The following is an 18,843-nucleotide window of genomic DNA, read 5'->3' on the forward strand; positions in this document are numbered from 1 at the left end:
TAGTCTCTCAAGCTAAGGCCTTTTTTTGATCTATCAAATATTTCTTCCCCTACTCTCTACAAACAAATGAACATCATTTTATATGGGTAGCATAATGCTCAGCTATCTTTCCCAGCTGCATGTACAACAAGGAGTAGCCAATGGCGTTTGAAGAGAAGCCATTAGTGCGGTTTCTAGAGAGCATCATCTAGGGACCACTCTTTTTTGGCTTGGGTTCGTCCAGTCTCATATTGTCTCGATCACAGAGGTGAAGGTTGTAATACAGTCACCATGCTGTGACATTGACAATGGAAGTTCAGAACTCAGAAGGGTGAAAAATGAACCTAAAAGGGATCCCTGTGACACTTTGGACCATGCCATCCTGACCCACCTGACTTCAGATTTATTTTGTGGGGGAGGAAACCAACTTCTCTCTGACAGAAGGAATTGTTAGTTGAACATTTTTGTGATAGGCAGACAGAGGCATTCCCTAATGAAAATACTCATCCAGGGATAGTTAATTATGTTTATCAGTATAAGCCTTTCTCTGTTTACCAACGTTCAGCTGGAGACATGCCTCAGCTAACATTTCTTGGAGGCTTCTCATTCTCCTGATCAACTGATCTTTGATTACGATCTAGCTGATATTCAGGGGACTGAGGATCAAATCTTCACTAAGAACTGGGAGCTGGAGTGTGCGAGTCGGTGTAAACAGCACTTGCAACATGACCCGCTGCCTCTCAAAGATCAACATGATGCACAAGAGGCAGTTAGATATTAGACGCATGCCTACCAACTCCATTAAAAATAGAGACGATTCTGTGCTGAACCCCTGGGAAAAGACCTTTCCCACTTATCCTCCTTGAGAGAATATTTTGCCTACAAAGCGAACTGTGTTTTTCATACAGGAAGAACCAACATCCAACACCCAATTGATTCACTTTCATTTTAACCACGGAAGAACACATAGCAAGAGGGTGAGTGAGTTGAATGATTGGCCCAGAAGGGGCTCTGGAAGTCAGGACTAGGCGGTGGGCCTGGCCAAACCGGATTCACCTATGAACTAAGAGAAAAGAGGGGAGGAAAGAAAACGACCTGGAACAAAAACAGTGAATGGAAACTAACCGAACAATTATTGTCAATCTTGGTCATCTGCAAACGAAGTAAAACAAACAAACCATCACTTATTAGGTTAAAGGCATGAAGGAAAATCAGAAACCATTTAGGAGAATCACATAACTGAAAATCAACAACAAAAACCTGCATGTGTGTGTGTATGTGGGGGGGGGACACAAACCCAAACAAACAACAAACCAAACCATTAGCTTTAAGTTCAATTAGAGAGAGGAAAAAAATTTTAGAAATCACTACTTTCCAGTGGGTTAGGGATTGGGCTGTGAGCCCGAAGGTTAGTGGTTCTAACCCACCAGGCACTGCTTTAGAGAATGGGGAGGCTGTGGGCTCCTGTGAAGCTTTGTATCTTGGAATCCCTGTATTGGTTGCTCTGAGTCCGAGTAAGTGAGCCTTATTGTCCAGTGTGGGTCGGCTGCTCCACTGACTGGCAGAAGGAAAAGTCAACACTCAGCAGAGAAGGCATGCCTCTTCAAAGGGATGTCCAGAAGGCTCGTGAGTAGAGAAAGCAGGGCTCTCTCCCATTTGGATTTCCCATGTGGACCAGCTGCTTGAGGGGATCCATGGACCTTAGAATCAACAGAGGTTGGGGGAGCTCCGGGGCAAGACTCACCCGTGGATGCGATGACCCGAGCGGGCTTGCTCCTGCGCCTGCCCTTCTCCGCAGTGAGGAGGATGGTGTATGGCTGCCCAGGCTCCAGGCCTCTCAGAACATGGGAGGTGGTATCTCTGGGAAGCTGCACCTCCATCTGCTGGCCGGTGGGGACGCTGTAGTTGAGGCGGTAGTGGTCAAACTCAGCCAGAGGCTTCCTCCAGAGCAGATGCAGGCTGGTTTCAGTCGTTTCTGACACCCGAAGTTCCTTGGGCGCGTCCATGTCTGTCCGGAAGACAGAGAGATGGCCCCTGACAAGCTGCTTCAGGAACAGAGAGGCAGCAGGCCCTGTGCTCTGACCCTAGCTCTGCCGTGGAAGGGTTGTATGGCTTTAGGCAATTCATCTGAGTCTCCCTGTTTACCTTGGTGAAAAAGGCTCTCCTTGGGCAGGACCCATTCAAAAAAATTATAAAATGGATTATGGTATAGATCCATACCACTCATGACACTAAAGGAAGGATTGATGAAAACCAAACACTATTTTAGTGGATCCCACAGGAATTACATGGAGCCCTGGATGGACTGTCCCACCAGCGTTTGGCTGCTAACCACGAGGTCAATGGCCCAAACCCAGAGATAAGGATTTTTGCTCCTATAAAGATCCACAGCTTTGAAGACTCATATAGCGTGGTTACAAGTTGGCATCAGCTGGATGGCAGTGGATTTTTGAAGGGAATTATGATGAATGAAAATTGGAAAATGTGGAAGTTGGACACAGAACAAGGCAGACTGAGGAAGAATAGACACAGTTGAATTGTGGTGCCGGAGAAGACTATCGAAAGTACCATAAACTGCTCAAAGGACAAACCCATCTCTCTTGGAAGAAGTATGGTCTGAATTCTCCCATTTACCTATTTATGTATTTATTTATTTTTTTATTTTTTTATTTACTTATTTATTTATTTTATTTATTTATTTATAGATGAATTTGTCACCAAAGGCTCCAAGATCATTTAAATTTTCCCCCTTCTCCATATTTTTTAAGCAACTCAAACCACATATAGGTTTGAAGGATATGGAATCTGAAGGGCTTTTTTTTAAAAGAAACAGACTATATTGATTTACACAGCCCAACTCAAGAAATGAAATCAGTAGCAACATCCTATTAAACCCTACATATATGAGGGCTCTTCCATCCTCCTCCCCTCCCCTTCCCCGCTCCCTATTCCTTCCCTTAAGAGGTCAGGATGGCGAGACTTTGTCTTGCACATGGTCCGGAGAGACCAGTCCCTGCGGAAGGATGTCATGCTTGCCAGAGTGGAGGGGCAGTGATTTAGAGGAAGGCCCTCAAGGAGAGGGATTGGCCGCAACAAGGGATCCAAGTGCAGGAACAATTGTGAGGCGGGTGCAGGACTGGGGAGTTTCTTGTGTTGTGCTTGTGGTTGTTGTGAGTTGGAACCAACTCGATGGTACCCACCTACAGCGACATGCCAAATGGAAAGAAAGTTGATCTGCAAAGATTCTGCATGGCCTGACATCAGTTACTACTGTGCTTTCACAAGGCAAAATGATCGAGATTAGTAGCTGCCTGAGTGTGGGCATGAAGAGAGGAAGTGTCGCGACTGTCAAGGTGAATGCACGCATATACACATATGATAACATTCTAAAGAACTACACACACACACACACACATATATAAATGAGCGCATGTAAACTGTTGAGGTCTGAGAAAGGTCAATAGGTTACATCAATGTCAAGGCTCTGGATGGGATATCGTCCTGTGGTCCTACAAGATGTTACCACGTAGGGAGACCGGCTGCAAAGCAAAGAGGATCTTACTGTCTTATTTCCCCCAATTGGATGTGAATTTACACTTAAAAAAAAATTTCCGAAGTGGAAACGTAATCAAAAGGATCTGTATTCATTTACACACCATCCTCCTTTGTCCTAACTGGTTGGAGATAGCATAGAGGCAAGTGGGAGGCAGAGGGAAAGGTTTTCTTACTGAAGTGTACTTCCCACAATAACATTACTGCACATCACGTTGCCCCTCACCATCCTTACCCAGAGAAGGCAGCTACAAGACACAAAGCGTAAATGCAGGTGTTTCCAAGGAGGCAGAACCTGAATTAAACACTGACTCTGCCGTGAGCTTTGCATTGGCATCTAGCGGATGACCGTGAATTTGGTTTTCTTTTGTTCCTGCCATGTACAATCTGCCTGCTTTGACATTAACAGTTAGATATTTTCTGATAGTGAACTCTTCAGAAGTGTTTCACATAGACAGAGGTTTGTTTGTTTTTATTAAAAAAGAAAGAAAGAAAAGAATTTGTTACCAACTGAAAAGATGTGTAGATTTCGTATCAAGTCTGGGTATAGTTTTTCTTTGAAAATCCCTTGGGTCCCTTCCTGCATGATCTGAATGGTGCTGTATCGTGGGCAATGGCTGTCACTCATTGCTCTTATTGACTTATTGTTTTTACTATTGAATTTAGACATCTGGACTACGTGCTCCCAGAGCCACTTTCTCCTCTAAAATCGGACATTTGCTGTTTAGATATGTTTTCCGCCTCATTGGCAAGAACCTGCCTTCCAGCTGTGTGGTGGTGGCAGCCACGTCGCTCCTCACCTGTGGCCACGTTAATGGTGGCTGGGTCGCTCTCCTTGTCCTCCTTCACCGCAGACACTCCAATTCCATATTCAGTGCCTGGCCTCAGACCTGCAGGGACATGTCCGAGTGAGGATTCTGTCTGAACCGTACAGACCCGAAGAGGACCATGATAGTGCCCGCGAAGGCTCGGGCTTCACAGCACCCAGGATGGCATAGAAACGAATTCAGGGAAGTCCCAGTGAGAGGGCTTACTAGGAACCAGATTTAGTTCTCTCTCTGGATAACTGAAAAATGGGGATATGTGGGAGCAAGTTGCTAATCTCTGGGGGTCTCGGGGCCCACAGGGACTGGGGGTGCAGAACTTGCCTGTGAGTGTGGTTTTGGTTGTGGCTTGTTGGCTCTTTGGAACCTCTATCTCTGCATGTTCACCTTCAGAGATGGGCGCATACTTAATTCGGTAGCTGTCAATGGCTGCCTTGCTGTTTCTCCACTCCAGTGTGATGCTGTTGTCTGTCTGGGAGATGCGTCTGAGGTTCCGAGGGGCATCCAGGCCTGTTTGAGAAAGAAGGAAACTTTTGAATGAAAACAGCAGGTGCCAGGAGAGCCAGAGTCTTTGATAGTTCAGCCTTGGACCGTTCAGCCTGCCACTGGGGAGAGATGGCAAAAGATCCCACACAGCCCTCTGCCTCAGTAGCTGATGGATAAATTGAAACAAGTACGATGCAGATACTTGTATATTTGGCACCTTCCCCCCATTATTAGTGTGTGTGCCACTTAAGTTACTTATCCTTTCTTCAGATTTTGTGCTTAAAAATCTATTACAAACTTAGAAATACCACTCCCAGAGCAAAAACTGGGCTGTGGTGTTCATTGCCATATTTCTGAAAACTCACATGGTGCTAACTGGGCACTGAAAAATACTGATTGAATGAATGAATAAAACTTGGGTACTTAAAAAATACCATTGGCTAAAAGGTTAGGTAGGATCTAAGCCAACCATTATTTTATTATATTATATTTCATTACAATAAATTTTTCATTTTTATTGTAACCCTAATCCTAGTCAGAGAATGTCAAATCAGTCTCCTCCCTATAGGTTAAAAAGCACCCCTACTCCCCACTTATCAACTCAACTCTCTAATTTCTGACATTTTGGCATACTGACATTTGGCAGTCATGTAAAATCTACTGTCCAACTGTTTTGTGGACTGTAAGAGCAACACCGTGATAGTTAAGAATAGTCAGTTTTGCTGGACCATGTTTCTTGGTGATTTTGTAATGTGGCAGTTATATAATAGTGTAATCATTCATCATTTTGTCATCTGACATGATCATCCTCCATTTTCACTTAATGCCAATTTTTCTTAGTGACTTGGTCTTTGGAACATAACCATGTCAATAAGTGAGGAATGGGTGTAGTCTTTGGAAGATTATTTGCATTACTTTCTCTTTGAAAATTTTTCTTTTTGTTGTTTTGTTTAATCATTTTATTGGGGGGGGGTCATACAACTCTTATCACAATCCACCCATCCATCCATTGTGTCAAGCACATCTGTACATTTGTTGCCGCCATCATTTTCAAAACATTTTCTTTCTACTTGAGCCCTTGGTATCAGATTCTCAAATTAAAATCCCTATTTGCCATTCTCCTATTTTAAAATTATCTGGGGTGTCATCTGTGATGGTTGGTCCTATGTGTCAACTTGATTGGGCTAAGTTGACAGTTACTTCATCAAATAGTAGCTTAGGCATTGCTATGGAATATTCTTGATGTGGTTAGCCTTAATGAAGTTTACCTTAGATATGCAATTCATTCAATGGGTTGAAAACCTTATGAACAAAAAGTAAGGCTTCCCAGAGAAGAGATTATGCCTCAGTAGTTTAATATCAAATTCTAGCCAAAGTTCCCAGCTTGTGGAAGAGCCCTGATGGAGTGGTGGTTACGCTTTGGGCTTAGAGCCACAAGGTCAGCAGTTCAAAACTACCAGTTGCCCTGTGGGAGAAAGGGCTTTCTACTCCAGTAAATAGGCTTGGAAACTCATAGGGGGAATTCTACCCTGTACCCTAGGCTCACTATGAGTCGGTGTCAACTTGATGGCAGTGAGTTTGGGTTTTTGAGCCCTGCTTGTTGGCCTGTTATAATAATTTTAGATTCAGAAGGCAACATCAACTTCAGCCTGAGTTTCTAGTTCGCTGTCTTGTCCCTTGGATCTCAGAATTACTAGATTCCACACTCATGTAAAACAAATCTTTTTACATTAGTCTGTATCTGTATCTATACTTGTATCCCTGTTTGAAATGAAATCTGTCACCTATAAATGTATTCTTGTGTATATATTTTCATAACCCCTATTAGTTCTATTTCTTTGGAACCCTAATTAATATACATTCCAACACAGAGTGGCATGGAAATCTTGCAATCCTTTTGCTCCTGTAATTCTTACCTGTTGTAAAGGTCTCTGTGGCCGGATTGCTGGACATGTCACCCCTGCGGGAAGTGAGGGACACCTCATACTCAGTGTCTGGCTTCAGCTTTCCAATGGAGAACTGGCTCTCATCAGGTGTGAGATCAATGGTGGTGCGGTCACCGGGCACATCTTTGATTCCATAGGAGAGCTCAATGCCATCAATTTCAGCCAGGGGCTTGAACCAGGTGATCAGAGCGGTGTTGTCTGTGATGTCTTTCACTTCGATTTGGCTGGGGGCATCCAAGCCTGTGACAGGAAGAGCGAACCAGTGTCAGCGGCTGACCACAAAGGGGATTGCAGACATTTAGTCCCCTGGGGGGACATTTTGACATTTTGTTGTTGCCTACTGACCACTGGACCTTATTTTACCCCTCGGGGCCTCAGTTTTCTATTCATTAAGGTATGCATGGGATAATAAAAGGCACCTTTCAGGAGTCTTTGTTTTTTCAAATATGAAGGGAGATAATGATTGTGACTAGTCTCGCAAGATTCTCGGCAATTGACAGTTGTATGACATGGCCATTGCTTTGTTGTCATTATTATTCCTGTTTCATCAGTTGAAGACAACTAGTTAGGGGTCAATTCACTTGAACATTTTGATCTGGTCTCTTTAGTTTTTAATTAGATACAACTCCCTTAATTATTGGTTGCTTCCCCAGCATATCATGGGGATCATGGCTGAGAAGCGGAGGCAGTGAGTATCCCAACGTGTTAGAACCTTGTTTGTGAGGGAGAATGTCGACAGGAAAGCCATCTCTATGACACAACTTTCCTTCTTTGTGGGCTGTCACAGTCTTGCCTGCTGTTTTTCTCTGTTTGTTTGAGATGAACTCGTTTGCCACAAAGGACCTCAGATATCCATTTCAATTTTACTTTTCCTGTTTTTTCATTTTTTTTAAACCACTCAGACCATTATTTAGGTTTGAGAGAATATATATATATATATGTATATATATATACATATATATATGTCACCCCATACACACAATACATGTGTGTATGTGTATATATATGTGTGTGTATATATAATGTATATATATACAGGAACACAGGGAGAAAGTGCAATAAATGATGGGACATTGATCATTGATGGGATTACCATGGATGAGTGTTGAAACAACAAGTGTATGAATTATTGAATGTAAGACTGATGATCTTCACTGAAAACTTACACCTCATTAACAATTAGAAGAGTTTTTAAAATCTCAGTGACATCACTTGCTACAAGAACCCTTCTTTGACTGCTGTGATCAGGAAAAGACACTCCCTTCTTGTGGTTGCTATTATCCTGAAAGAGAATTCTAACAGTATACAGTTCTCATTGTTCCTTAAAATATTTGTCTAAAGTTTGTATTAACTTTAGGCGATCATTCATTGATTTGATCATGGTATGAATTTTATCTTTTCTTAATCCCTATTATAGCTAAGCATACACCAGTCATTCAGTCAAAGTTTCTCAGTTAAAAAAAAAAAAGATGATTCAGTCTTCTTTTTCAGAACTCGTTGAATAGAGTCAGATGATACAAACTTTGTTTTATACAGGGGCTAAGGAGGAGGGGTAGTCCATGACTGATTATGAGAAAGCTACCGAGGCGGTCTTTTGAAGTCTAGATGTTGCTACCACAGCCCCAGCACATGGAAGAGGAACCCCTAAAATAGGCAGTGAAATAGAGGCTTCAAATCAACAGTGCCGTCATCTGCTCTATGCTCTGATCGCTGCCAACAACATCCAGCTCAGAGCAGCTTCCTTAGCAGCCCTGTCACTTGATCTGAAACTCAGTAAAACAAAACAAAATAAACAAACAACAATAACAACAACAAAACTGATCCTACTGAATTTGGGACCTTGCGCCGAGAGGACATTGGCTTTGTGCTTATCATGTGCCAAGCAGGATGCCTTGTCATATGCGGAAGCAGCACAGTGGTTAAAACGCTCAGTTGTTAACCGAAAGCTTGGAGGTTTGGACGCAGGCACCAATCCACAGGACAGACAGGTCGCATCTGGCTTCTGTAAAGACCACACCCTTGGATCCCCTGTGGAGCAGCTCTACTTGTCTCTTACGACTTGGAATCAATTTGATGGCAATGGGATCTGTCCTCATGACAACCTCACAAGGAAGATACTGTCCATTTATTTCCCAGATATTGCATCTGAGGTGCAAAGAAATGAACTTGCTGAAGCTGATGGTGAGTGATGGAGCTGGAGTCTGAACTCACAGCTGTTTGAATCCAAAGGCCTGGCTCTTCCTTCTCAACATACCGATGCCTCTTAAAAATACCCGGGTTTCCAACACAGCTATAGTCCCACCTCCGTACAGATGCCGGCAGGAAGAAGCAGACATTGCTTTTGTTATGGAAAGTCTACCTTCTGACCATGTGAAATACTTTCCCCGTATAGCAACAAAAGACACAGGTAACCATATTTCCCTCACAGTCGGTATTCAGGTGATTCTGCAACTTCTAATGGTGGGGTGTTTGTCATGCGATAAGCAGGAAAGAAAGCAGCCACTCCCCAAAATATGGAGCAAGAAGCAAAGGGGAAGATGAAAGAAACATCTCTTGTGTTTTCAGGGCCCCTCCTCCATAGCAAAGACACACTCGGAGATCCTTTTGATGCCTTTGTGGTGACCTAATGGCTTCCCTGTTACTACCTGCCTCCTACCTACCACAGAGCAATGTGGTCAGTGTGACGGAAAACACTTCTTTTTAAGGAGACAATCCTAAGAATTGGCTCTGAGCTGGGCAAAATGTGCAAATATTTAAATGAAAGATGTGCTTTCTTTTCATTAGTCAACAGATTGAACTTTTTCAGCAACCTCCTGCCAAGGCGAGTTCATTCCTTAAACTGTAGGTACACATGCTGTCTTGAAGATTTAAAGCGGGCTCATGAAATGGCAATGAACAATTCTAAAACTCTGTTTCCTGGCAGAACAACTTCCAGTTCAGATCCCTCTTTCCCACAAATGATCGAGCGATGTCAAACCCTTTCTATCCCCAAGAAGCTCTTAGTACTGAAGAAAACTTTATTTAGGTTCTTGTTGGAAACACAGAATAATGTGCATAAATCAGCCTAATTGATGGGAGCAGTAATGAGGTTCAGGTTTGAAATGAATCCTTGGCTTAAAGCTGTGGTTCTGACGCTCTTGGGCCTATGATGTTACCAATACTGCTTTAACTCATCTAAGACTCAGTTTCTACTCTTGGAAAATAGTGACATTAGTATTTTCTCTGCCTCTTGCCTAAGACTGTTGTTAAGATTCAATTAGGCAATGCAGCAGCTTGCTTGCGCTAGTCTCAATTACTTTCCTCATTTTGCGTTACTCCTTTGAGAAGTTTCCATGAAGCTCGTCGTATTAAGAGATGGATGTGTCTGCCCATCCCGTAGGTATGAAACGGCTTCGGGGAGTTACTTCGATCAATAAAATGGAGCAATTGAAGCAGTGCCAGCATGGAGCCCAGGTCTTCAGAGCCCTCGCCTACTTATCCTCGTTCTTTCGGTACATCTGCTTAGCTGTCATGTGACCACCCTCCAGCCAGCTCGCTGGAGATTACATGGAGGCACAAGACACCACCCAGGTGAGGCCAACTGGGCCACCACTCCAAGTCACACAGCTGCCCAAGTGAGCCCGATGGAGACCAGCAACATTTCGCACGGAGTCCAGGCCAGAACTGCCAACGTGGAGGAGTTCTCTTTGAAGTCCCTAAGCTTGGGCTTGTTCCTCAGCCCGAATGGGTTCATACAGATGGGATGTCAGCGGGTGCTTTAGCAACCAGAAGGTACTGTGTGTTCCTGTCAGTCTTATCTTTGGACCAGGGCATGAACGTGCCACTCATACTCACGGGTGGTTGTCACTCTCTTTAGGCCCGGGCCCCGGGTGTTGTTTTTCACGATGTGCAGTGATATCTCATACTCTTGCCCAGGAGCTAGGCCAGTCTGCTGGTATGTGGTCTCCGGCCTCCTCAGGCTTCTTGTGATCTCTCCCTCATCTTCTTTATTCTGAAAGTCAGAGACAGCTTGGTAAGACCTACAGGAAGTGCCAGGCTCTTTGCTTATGGGAGTTGTTACGGAGTAATCATTCATTCCTCATGCATTCGTTCACCCATTCACTAAGCCCATGGGATGCATCCGATCAGTGGGGGAGGTACTGAGGAGACAGCCATACTGAAGACGTTTCTCCAGTTCCTTCCTTTCCCTGGTAAATGTCTCTATTCACCTCTCCGCTCTGCAGGCCGCTTGGCTGAATGTGAGAGCTGGAGACCGTCTGAAGCTGTGCGTGGAGCCTCTTATTTGATAAACGAAGTGAGAAGCATCAGAGAAGGCACATGGTGCTCCCGTATCATACAGCTGTGACAGTCCTGGACTCAGACTCAGAAATCCCAGTTCCCGATGCATTTCAGAGGGAAGGGATGCTCAATCAGAGATATGCCACGATGAATTTTGGGACAGCAAACTAATTATGCTCTTCTTTGCCTTGGTGAGACTCTCTTAGGCCTAAACACTGTATGTATCAACTTATTAAAATCAGGAGAAACTCAACATACTTAAAATGCACAAGAGGGCTTCACAAAGTTCAGAGAAACAGGGACTGAAAGAGAATCGAATTTTCCCAGACACACACATGCACATAGATTGGGAATCTGAGGGCCTTGTTCTCCACCTGATGTAGAGAAAAAATGTTGATGCAAAATTTCTGCTGAGCCATTTGAACATCTTCAGGATTCTAGTGGCCAAATACACGTAAACTTTAGCCTCCTTACCATGTTCCGGAAGATAATCTCCCACTTTTCGAAAGCTATGTCCAGAGGGTCCCACTCCACTTCCACAGATGTCTCCTTGATAGACTTGAATTTTAGGCCTTCAGGAGCAGGCAAGTCTACCAAGAACAAAACAAGCAGGAAGTAAGAGTGGAGCAGAGGTGTGATGGGCATAACAGCCCCTTCACTAAACCCCAAAGTGGATGCCTCCCTCAGGACTGGGAATCTATCTAACGAATCGATTGGAGGGTTCTTCTGGGGGAGACGGTCTAGTTTGAAGGGGCCTGAAAGCCAATAGTGAGACAAACCATATGATTATTAACCAGGATCAAACACTACCCATCCAGTTGATTCTGATGCACGACAACCCCAGGTGTGCACGTGAATTTCTTCCATGGTGCCCTAGGTGGGTCTCATTGGCCAACCTTTCAGCTGGGAGTGGTGTGACTCAGCATTTACACTACCCAGGGACTCCAGCTATACAATCACACATTGACAATTTAATTTTGTGTAACCTAATCAGAGCCTGGGCTTTGGGATCAGTTTGGGCTCTAAGCTATGCGCCCCCATTACTCGCTTTGTGAACATGGAGAAATTGCACACGTTTCCTCTAATTTGTTTTCTCCTCCTTTGGGAGAAGGCATATATGCCTGCCTCTCAGAGATATTTTGCGGAGGAAATAAAATAATAAGTGCAAGATTCTGCCGTGGTTTCTGGCATCTTAGCATAAGTTCAATCAATGGTAGCTACTACTGTGCTCACTCAGCCAATTTCAGCCACAGCTTGCTTTTCAGGTGTGAAAATAATTATACTAGTGTTGGGCTGTTAAAGGAATAACTCGAACCTTTTTAGTTCCATTTTTACTTATTTATTTTTAATTAATAGACAGCGGGCTCTCTAAGGTCTCTGTGAGTCAGCATTGACACAGTGGGAGTGCGTTTCATTCTTGTCTTTGGTGGGTTTTGGGTTTTCTAGTTTTTGCCATGTGGAAAGGTCATGGAGTCCAGTAGGGAAGAGAATGAACTCTACACCCACACAGCTTGGCTCAAATCTCATGGCGTTTGTGTATTGGAACCGAACTGCTCTTAATCTAATTTGCAGGGCGGGGGCGGTTGAACAATATTACTGAGCTCCTAGGACTGTTGTGAAGATTAAATGAGTTCACAAGTAGAAACTGCCTGAAGCCACACTTACTGCATAGTAAACACTTGCTAAGTGAGGGTGGTGACACTTCTCTGTGGTGAGGGGTCAGCTGAGTCAGCCTTGACTTCATGGCACTGGGTTTGAGAGAGAGGGATTTGGGGAAAGGAAGGGGTTTTGTTCTTGTTTGCTTTAAGGAAAGTAAAGAGCATCTAAGGAGAATATTCCATGTGCTAAAGTGGAGGCGTCCTAGGGCTTAGTGGTTTGCTGCTAACCTACAGGTTGGAATTCAAATCCACCAGGCAGCCTGAGGGCAAAGACCTTGGGCTCTTAAGACCCCTGTGCCCTACAGGGTGGGTCTTCATGAGTCAGAATTTCAGAATCGACTCTAGGGTACCCAGAGCCTGGATTCCAGGATCTCCTTAATTGATGTGATTTGAAAGCAGCAGCTAGGAGTATGTGGGGCAAAAGCAAGGGGTCACCTCGTGAGAATACTGCATGGTGAGAGAGGGGAAGGGAGCGGCAGCGACAAAGAGGGATCCGCTCACTCACAAGTGGCCACTCTGGCACTGACAGGAATGCTCTTCTTGTTCTCCAGGATGGCAAACACCCGGATGAAGTACTCCACACCAGGCTCCAGCTCTCGGATGGTGGTGGACGTCTGGTCCCCGGGGACTCGGAACTGCATTTCCAGGCCTCCCGTATGGGTGGGCGTGTACACAACCAGGTACTCGGTGACCCGCATCTCATTGTCCCAGGCCAGGTTTACCGTCTCTTCCGTTACTTCAGTCACAATGAGGTCTTTGGGAGGGGACACTGGGAGGAATGAGAAGGGACATCTCAGTAAATAATGTATGATAGGAATCTTTTGGGGTTTGCTTTTTGTCACCTGTCCCTTCCACTGCCTGTGACAAAGACCTGAGGATCTGGTCCTGAAACCCAACTTTCATTTTCTGAAATGCAGAACTCATCAAGAAACCTCTGCTGTGACAAGCTTATACCTGCAGTGGGTACCCATTGCCTTCGGGCTACAGTTCAAGGCCAGTAGTTGACATGCCCTGTTCTTTGTGACCTGGCTTCTTCTCTTTGGTCTCCCCTCCATGAGTTTTAGTTCAAATTAGGGTGGCTGCTGTGGGACAGAAGGACCTGGCCTTGGTCCCCTGCTCTGGATTCCACACCCTTGTTGTTAGCACGGGAAGGGGATCCCGGCCCATTTTCATTTGTGACACAGTGGACCAGTGAGGCAAGAAACGTGCCAAGAAGGTCGCTTACCGCATCACATTTGGAGTTCACTTCTATGCCTGCCAACCTGTGTTCTTCCCAACCAATGTAGGCTGCCCGTTAAACACAGGGCCCTTTGCTGATTCTTGCAGGCCAATCATTTGAATTCAGGGAGAAAGCCTCAGTCACAATAACTGCATATTCGGGTAGATGGGAGCTGTATAAAGATGGCTCTACCGTTACCATTCTCATTATGTTTCCATCTAACCAACGACTACAAAGCACTTACTGTAAGACACCCCTGTACTGACTGCTGGGGGTAGGCCTCCTTTGAGGGGATCACAGTCCTTGGGATAAATAAAAGTATTGAGAGACTCTCTACCATAAATTAACAAGGAGGTCTCTACAGGGACCCAAAAGGTCAAACATAGACCAAAGAATAGGGATGAGCATGTAAAAATTAGTTCTTACATCGTGGCCCTACTTGATACTCGCCCTCAGGGAGGGACCACAGAAGATACGGGTGCTTTAGCAAAGTGTGGTGAAGAAATTAGATGGTGACCGACTATCAGCTAAACTAGTATCTGAGCTCTTAAAGGCTTGTTTCCAAAAAGCAGCCATCAAAGTTAGCTAAGGCCACATGGAAGAAACACACCATCATCAGTGACGGAAGAAGTGTAAATCATATCATCTGAAGCTGAAGGAGGAATTAGTATCGGAGCCTAAAGTGTGAGAATCTGATTTGCAGAAGGCTATGGATGACAACGGAGCCGAAGATACATCTGTGGGATCTACATCAGAAATAAGCTTCCCATGAACTCTCTCTATCCGTTCATGGAGGAATGGGGCTAAACTAGCCCCATGGCTACAGCAGATTAAAAGAATGAACCTGATTTGAATGGTTAAAACGTTGTCAGGTGATCCCGTTCCCCCACCATGCGTGTTGGACTGATATGGATTTCAACATTTTCTGTATTTGTTTATTTGTTCATTCACATTTGGGCTTATCTCAGATGTGTTTTGTCATTGGGGTGACCCTCTTGAACGTTTGTTTTATATTTTTTAGTTTTCAGTATAAAAATCCAGGATTAATGATTCCAGGATTAACAAATAAGGGGTTCTCGGGGTACAGTGGGGGGTGGCGGCAAAGGGAGCTGATGTGAAACAGTTCAAGAAGGAAAATAATGTTTAAAATTGACTGTGGTAAAAATTGCTTTATGTGATTTAATTATGAAAGGACATATCTGTATTAGCTCCAAATAAAATGGTTTTGAGGGGGGGAAATACTGATAAGGGGGTTTAAGAGGCAAATCCTCCTTGAAGGCAATCAGCATTCACTCTTTAACTGAGTGGGCATTTCAAACAGTTTCTGCCTTACATAATGTTACTCTTCAGTTCAATTTAGATAAATGATTGTGTCTATCCAGAATGAAAGTCTGTTCTCTTCTCAGGCTTGAATGGGTAGAAAGGAGGCTAAGCATAGAGAGGTTATCATTTCACAGACCCCATTGTTGGCAGTGAAGGTTGAACTCACTGTAGTTAGATTGTCCATACTAAACAAACCACCACCTTAAATCACTGCCAGTAACTCATTGCCCTTGGGTTGATTCCGACCCATAGCCACCCTGGGGAGGGGCGGGGGGCAGGGTAGAACTGCCCCTGTGAGTTTCTGAGACTGTAACTCTTTACCGGAGTGGAACGCCTCATCTTTCTCCTGTGCATCGCCTGGTAGTTTTTAACTGCTAACCTTGAAGGGAGCAGCCCACTCTACCACCCAGGCTCCTTTAGGACAAGTTAGTGAGTAATGTGATGTGTTAGCCGAGTGTCCCCGGAGACACTTATATAACCTCTGTAAGCCCCAGAAGGAGCCCCATCTAGGGTGCCACGAGTGGGACTGGACTTCTGTGGAAGTGGGCTTGTTCATTTCGGTGAAGCCCAACAACCCTGATATGTAACAGGTGGCTGACCAGTCTGACGCCTCCAAGCGTCAGTGTGTGTCTCCAAATGTGTGTGTGCCTAGGTGGGCATGAGCTTGTGCAGTGCAGCACAACACACAGGGCCTCACACTAGCCTGAGGGCTTGTACTCACCCTCAGAGCAGTCGGCCCCAGTGTGGCCTTCGTGGCAGATACAGCGGCCGAGAACGCACTGTCCCAAGCCGTTGCAGTCACTGGGGCAGGAACGCTGCCCACAGTCCAGGCCCGAGAAGCCCTCGAGGCAGACGCACTGGCCGTCCACACAGCGGCCTTGGCCGCTGCAGTCCGCGGGGCACCTTCGCTCCCGACAGTCCTTGCCCATGAAGCCTTCGTGGCACACGCACTGCCCGTTCACGCAGCGGCCCTGCCGGTGGCAGTCACTGGGGCACGCCAGCTCCGCGCAGTCGAGGCCGGTGAAGCCGTCTTCGCACACACACTGGCCGTCCACGCAGCGGCCCCGGTGGCTGCAGTCCTTGGGGCACCGCAGGTCGCGGCAGTCCTCGCCCATGTAGCCCTCGTCGCACACACACATGCCATTCACGCAGTGCCCATGTTGGTGACAGTCATTGGGACAACTCATCTCCCCGCAGTCATAGCCCTGGAAGCCTGGCTGGCACACACACTTGCCCTCGACGCAGCGGCCCCGACGGTGGCAGTCGTTGGGACAGCGCTGCTGGCTGCAGTCCTCCCCGGTGTAGCCCTCGTCGCACACGCACTGCCCATTGACACAGCGGCCCTGGTGGTGGCAGTCGTTGGGACACCTGAGCTCCCCGCAGTCGGGGCCCTGGAAGCCGTCGTCACACTCGCAGCGGCCGTCGAGGCAGCGGCCGTGGTGGTGGCAGTCCGCGGGGCACCTCTTCTCGCTGCAGTTGGGGCCCGCGAAGCCCTCATCGCACACGCACTGGCCCTCCTCGCAGCGGCCCTGGCCATTGCAGGCGTGGGGACAGGTGAGCTCGCCGCAGTCCTCGCCCGTGAAGCCCTCTTCGCAGTAGCAGGTGCCGTTGACGCAGCGGCCGCGGTCGAAGCAGTCGTTGGGGCAGATGAGCTCGCTGCAGTCGTCGCCGGTGAAGCCTTCGTCGCACACACACTCGTTCTCCACGCACCGCCCGCGGTTGTGACAGTTGTGGAGGCACAGCGGCTCGTTGCAATCGTGGCCCGCAAAGCCGTCCTGGCACACGCAGCGGCCGTCCACGCAGCTGCCGTGCTCCTTGCTGCAGGGCACGGGGCAGACCTCCTGGCTGCAGTCGGCCCCAGCGTAGCCTTCGAAACAGACACAGATGCCGTCCACACACTTGCCCTGGTCGTTGCAGTCGCTGGGACAGGCCAGCTGGCTGCAGTCCTCACCGGTGAAGCCCTCATCACAGACGCACTGCCCGTCGATGCACTGGCCCCGCAGGTGACAGTGGCCTGGACACTCCGGCTCCGAGCAGTTGGGCCCCTTCCAGCCAGACTCGCACACACAGCCACATCCTTCCGCGCTGAAGTTCCCGTGGCCACTACAGAAGGGCGTGGTGTCCAGGCGGCCTGCCAACCAAGAGAACAGATGGGTTCAGCGGAGCGCAAGTGGCCGGATATCTCGGTATCTACCAGACAAAGGCAGGCTCAAAAACAGCTAGAGGAGGGGGACATTCCCAGAGCCCACCTGGCTTGAAAACCAGCTGCTCAGTGTGTGATGTCAGATGGGACGCATATCCAGTTACCACCAGCGCCACCATCTCTATCACTAGCGGCAGCGGCAGCGGCAGTGGCTGTGGAGTTGATTTGGGCTCATGGCAACCCCAAATGTATCAGAATAGAACGGGCGCCATAGGCTTTCAGCGGCTGAACTATCACCAGACCTTTCTTCCAAGGTCCCGCCGAGTACACTAGCACCACACACAACCTTTCAGATGATGCAAAGTAATAATTCTTAACCTGGAACATCAAGCGGTCCCTGGATTCCCTGGAATTGGAGACCTGTGGGCAAATAGTGCATGCGTGTGCGTGTGTGTGTGTGTGTGCGCGCTCGCGCGTGAAGGGCTGTAGTTTTAAATCTTAATCAGATTTCCAAGGAGGTGCCCTGAGTCCAGATGAGTTTGAGCCACCATTCCTGCCGAGGGGATGTGCTTTCCCGTGCTACTTCCCCGATACCCAGGCGCTCGTGCTTGAAAGGAACTAAATCCGGACCTTTTGCCCCACAAGCCAGACCATCTATGACAAAGGCTTTAGATGGCCTGGGACTCAGCGTCCTCCTTGGTAAAGGAGGACCAATAGTCCCACCTCACCGGAGACATGAGAGTTCAAGGAAGACATTCAGAGCCTATTATTGTGCCTCCTTCCTTCCTTCCTTCCTTCCTTCCTTCCTTCCTTCCTTCCTTCCTTCCTTCCTTCCTTCCTTCCTTCCTTCCTGCCTGCCTTCCTGCCTTCCTGCCTTCCTGCCTTCCTGCCTTCCTTCTTTCTTTTCTTTCTTTTTTTTTTTTTTTTAAGGAGAATTGACTCAAGTTGGCATGGGCATTGCATGCACAAAAGGTTCTAATTTTCCATAACTAAAATGAGGCAGCTCAGAATCAGCTTTCTAATTCTGACAGGGTGCCTTTTCATCGGTTTACCCACAGACAGTACTCTCCTCCCTGTTTTACCCGGAATGCAGCAGCATAGGGTGAACTGATGCGTGGATGGTCGGGGCTGTATGACCAGGCTTTATGAACCTAAATCTTATCCTGTCACCTCTCGGCTGCCGCTGGCCCGATCTTCGTGGAACCAAGGAGAAGAAAAAAAGTTGACCCCCAGCTTCTCTGCTCCTGGATATAGTGGTGATTCGTAGCACTTTTTCCCTTCTGAACAGCAGGAAGGAAGGACATTAAAGAGACATTTGCTTGGAAAGTTAGTCCGGGTCTGCGCAGTCCCGTATGGTCGCCACTGGACACCAGGCTATTAAGGCCTTGAACCGCGGCCAGTTCAATTTGAGTTGTGCTATAAATGCAAAGCACAT

The 18,843-nt window shown here is 46.7% G+C and overlaps 1 protein-coding gene across 9 annotated transcripts in view; it reads right to left on the minus strand.

Moving 5' to 3' along the window:
* The window catches only part of TNC (tenascin C), a 99,608-nt gene that overhangs the window by 51,898 nt on the left and 28,867 nt on the right, over window positions 1-18,843 (minus strand). For all 9 annotated transcript variants that reach the window (XM_075560384.1, XM_075560383.1, XM_075560385.1 and 6 more), the window contains exons 3-10: window positions 15,987-17,396; window positions 13,229-13,492; window positions 11,540-11,655; window positions 10,622-10,778; window positions 6,758-7,027; window positions 4,680-4,865; window positions 4,332-4,421; window positions 1,724-1,987 (exon numbers count right to left, since the gene is read on the minus strand). In XM_075560384.1, coding sequence (XP_075416499.1) covers window positions 1,724-1,987; window positions 4,332-4,421; window positions 4,680-4,865; window positions 6,758-7,027; window positions 10,622-10,778; window positions 11,540-11,655; window positions 13,229-13,492; window positions 15,987-17,396 — 2,757 coding nt within the window. The remainder of the gene's footprint in view (window positions 1-1,723; window positions 1,988-4,331; window positions 4,422-4,679; window positions 4,866-6,757; window positions 7,028-10,621; window positions 10,779-11,539; window positions 11,656-13,228; window positions 13,493-15,986; window positions 17,397-18,843) is intronic.

This window comes from Tenrec ecaudatus, chromosome 10 (assembly GCF_050624435.1).
Source record: "Tenrec ecaudatus isolate mTenEca1 chromosome 10, mTenEca1.hap1, whole genome shotgun sequence".
NCBI classification, from domain to species: Eukaryota; Metazoa; Chordata; class Mammalia; order Afrosoricida; family Tenrecidae; genus Tenrec; species Tenrec ecaudatus.